This window comes from Alligator sinensis, unplaced genomic scaffold (genome assembly GCF_000455745.1).
Source record: "Alligator sinensis unplaced genomic scaffold, ASM45574v1 scaffold100_2, whole genome shotgun sequence".
In the NCBI taxonomy this organism is placed as follows: Eukaryota; Metazoa; Chordata; order Crocodylia; family Alligatoridae; genus Alligator; species Alligator sinensis.
Genome location: NW_005842694.1, coordinates 238,400 through 242,317, shown reverse-complemented (window position 1 = coordinate 242,317; position 3,918 = coordinate 238,400). Strand labels below are relative to the sequence as shown.

The 3,918-nt window shown below is 39.5% G+C and overlaps 1 protein-coding gene across 7 annotated transcripts in view; it reads left to right on the top strand.

The window, feature by feature from the left end:
- Positions 1-3,918, top strand: part of KMT2E (lysine methyltransferase 2E) — a 92,794-nt gene that overhangs the window by 59,546 nt on the left and 29,330 nt on the right. For 6 of the 7 annotated variants that reach the window (XR_003096329.1, XM_006034041.3, XM_006034042.3 and 3 more), the window contains one exon: positions 1,864-1,962. The exons of the other annotated variant lie outside the window; for it this stretch is intronic. Coding sequence is in view for 5 of the 6 variants with exons in the window: in XM_006034041.3 (XP_006034103.1) it covers positions 1,864-1,962 (99 nt within the window). In the remaining variant the exon portion in view is untranslated. The remainder of the gene's footprint in view (positions 1-1,863; positions 1,963-3,918) is intronic. 7 annotated transcript variants of the gene reach the window in all.

The window sequence follows — 3,918 nt, the reverse complement described above, 5'->3', positions numbered from 1 at the left end:
TGTTTACTATTTTAAAATAGTGAATAAGCTGCTTTATAATGTGCTTACTCTTTCCAGTTCTCTTTAAAGAACTGTTTTCTTTTTTTTGTTTTTAAGTATTTGTTTCCCTTAACCAGTTCTCTGTCCCTCATTGAAACATATCCATATAAACCAGAAATTCTTTTCAGATCTCTAATGTAAAAGCCTCATGCCATGTCTCAAGATCCCAAAAACATCTTGGAGTGGTTTATTGTTAGTTGCATTCACTTTGTTCTCATGGATGTGATGATTTAGCCCCAGGTATTAATAACCCTGCATTCATAATGGCTTTGGCTGTCAGGTTTTCACCAGAGATGTTTTTACAGTAATATCCTCATATGCCTTTCTTGTATGCTGTTATATGAGTTGAAAGCTTGAAACTGGAAGGTAATGATGAAAGGGCATATGCTGATCTTGAGTGGTGGTGGCAGGTCTAGTAAAATACAGGAGTCATTTTTATAATGGTTCTTTTTAAATATATTGCCATGAAAAAACAGGTAAATAACATAGTAATACTTTCATAGATGCTAATTTGGGAAAAGCTGCACACCACAGCTAGTGAAGAGAAATTTTACAGCAGCAGAAGAGAGATCAAAAATTGATCCATATGTTATACTGATGAATAATCTATTTTGTTGTAAATGATGTGTAAGTTGTACATGTATTACTGGATGGAAGCCATTTTCAAATTTTTGCCACCCTCTTACAGTAAAAGTAGAGTGACCAAAATGAGAATGGAGGTCAGGGATTTGGTGATGAAGCTGATGTAAAAAATTTATGTGAATTAATTTGCCAGTTTTTGATGGGCAAGCCTGCCACAATGCCCCAAATACCTAGACTGCTTTAGAATGGTTTTGGGTTTAGAAGGCGTGGCATGTGACTCCTACAGGTGTTGATCTGTTAAGGCAATATGATCAAACTGTGATCTTACTAGTAAGTACATTTTCTTGCCCGATTAGTCCCTAGTAATAACTGGTATTTGGAACCTGTTCCTGGGCACTTAAGAATACTGTGCAATGCTTATTAAGTGCTGTGACACTTCTTTTTTTTATAGCAGTTTACTAAAGGAAAAAAATAATTTAAACTTTTTTATCTAAGGCAACCAGAAATAAGAAAACTGGTAGAACTTTTGGTTACAGATTGTTTGTTTGTTTTTATTTAAAAAGTAAAATCATACACACTGTTTTTAACTTTGGAGTTCTTAATTTTATCCTTGTTACAAGAGACCTGAAAGAGTCAGAAGCATTCTCCTTTTATAAAACACTTTTAGTGTTCCCATTTGGAGGTACTGCTGTTAGTTTATAGTGGAGAGCTTCATTGGAAAAGCTCCCTTTTGTAGGTACAGAGGTTGGAGTTGATCGTAAATTTTATACGAGTATGACAGCTAACCTGTCTTGTGATGATATGCCTTATATTTAATTTAAAAAAACAGTAGAAAGATTTTTTTTTTATGGATGTTTTACATTAGGTTCCTTTTTTTAGCTGCTTATGAGTTGCCTGATCTTTAAAAGTGTGGAGTATTTAGCAGCTCCTATTACTTTGCAAACTTAATTCTTATAATTTTGGGTGAAAAAACTTGAGTGAGACTGACATATTAAAGAAAATGATGGGGAAGTTCATATATTTGGATTGGAGAAGATACTTTTGCCAGGAGATTATATCTAGGGTTATAAAAGGTTTCAAGTGGATGATGATACGTAGCTTTTTACATGTTGCATTAGTCTTTTGGCTGGTTGCTTTTGAAGTAGTGACCTGAGGATTCTTAGCTCTCTGTAGCCTTTAGTTTTCCCTAGGTTGCAAGAGTAGTAGTGGAGCTTCTGTAAAGCAGTCATTTCCATCTTTCAGGAGCCAGATTTTATTGATGATATAGAAGAAAAAACTCCCATTAGCAATGAAGTAGAAATGGAATCAGAGGAGCAGATTGCAGAAAGGAAAAGGAAGATGGTAAGTTTGGGAAGCAAGTAGCTGCTTAAAGCTGTCACTAGGGCTTAGTGACACCTGCTCTTCCCATGCTAAATGTTGCTGCCCTTTTACAGGCCTTTAGTATCTTGAGTTTATTATGAAGACGGTTCCGTATATGCACTTTATTTTAAATTGAAGGCTTGCTATTTGAGTGAGAGCATTTCCATTTGGCTGGATCATCACCTTCTGAAAAACATGCAAATTGCTTTTGCTTTTAAATGTGTGTAATTTTCTATTGCCTCTGCATGGGTGTCATTTGTAGAAAACACTTAGATGTGGCTTTAAAATTGCTTTTATCATTTACGCACCACTTAAGCTGGCCATTTGTAAGGTATAATAAGTGAGCAGAGTTTTCTATAGTGACTAGTATTTTTGGTGCCCAGCTTCGAGAGTCCTAGTTTTCAGAGGTTGGTTGTTCAACACTTTCTGAAGACAAGTCCATTTTAAAGAGTTGGACATTCAGAATTTGAGGTGCCCAAAATTACTAGTTGATTTTGAAAACATTGATCAGGATTTACAATAGTAATAAATGTGTGTTAATTGTCATGTGAAAGTTCATCCTTATTGCATTATTTATCATTGTTATATATAAAATCTTTTTAGACAAAAGTGACTTCCAAAATGTCAGTCATATCTGTGACATACAAGCTTGAGTGAACATTTTCTTTCAAGTCTTTGCATATACAAAAGCATTAATATGCATCTAAAATAAATCTGCTTTTTATTTTGTGAAATGGATTTTGAATCTGCAGATTTTGTGCATGCAAAAATTTGGTGGGCAGGATGAAGTTCACTCAAATATATGGTCAGTTGTCTACCAGGTTTTTATTTTCAAACTAGATAGAGTAAGTATGTTTACAAGCTTGTTTCTTGTGTAAGCAAAATCTTAACCATTAAAAAAAGTACTACTAAAAATGTATATCTTCAGATGAGAGCTTTGTGACTTAAAGGACCTTTTGTTAATATAGGATTTTCATAATTTGATTCTGGATAATATTTTAAATCGGGGGTGGGCAAAATATGACTCACGGGCTGAATCTGGGCCACCAAGCACTTCCATCTGGCCCGCAGCACCCACCAATGAATTGTACCCCACCTAGCCCTTCCACCCAGGACGGTGGGAGGGAGGCACTCACTCATACCCCCCCAACATACCATATTATGCCTCCCTCCCACCCTCATGGGCAGAAGGGTTGCTGGCAGGGTGGCAGCTGCTACGGCAGCAGCAGCCACCCCCATGGGAACCTGTTTGACTTCCCAGGCATTTGGCTCACTCCAGGCAGCAGGTGGGGAAGTGGAAGGGCGGGGTGGGGGTGGTAGAGCTGCAGCTGGGCAGCAGCATGGAGAGTAGCACAAAGCCCATGCCCAGATGGGGCAGCAGGAGCTCGGGTGGGCAGCGTGTGGGTGTGAGGGAGGTGGAGGAGTGTGGGGACCCCCACACACTTCCCCACATGACGTGCAGACCCTGCTGCTGGCAGAAGCAGCTGGTAGGGGTACTCGGGCACTGGTGTGGGGTGCCATTGCCTGCGTCAAGCATGAGCACCCTGAGTGCCCCTGCCTGCTGCTGCTGCCTGCCACAGGGGCTGCCAACCATGTAGTGGAGTGTGGGAGTCCCCACCCCCCACACACCCTCCCTCACACTCCACAAACCTCACACACCCACACCCTGACCCCGCAACCCCCACTAACAGCTGTATACAGATGTGCCCTTCCACACACAGCCACACCACCTCACAACCCCCTCCATGCACACCCCTCCCCCACAATATACAAGAGTAAGACTTATTTTGAAGTTATTATGCAACCACCTCTTTATAGAGTACACAAATCATGACCAAAATATTTTTTGTAATAAAATTAAAGTATGCTATAGTAAGTGTTTGACTTTTAGTGTATGATTTGTTTTTTTCTGGTTCTGAAATGGCACCCCCCCCCCCC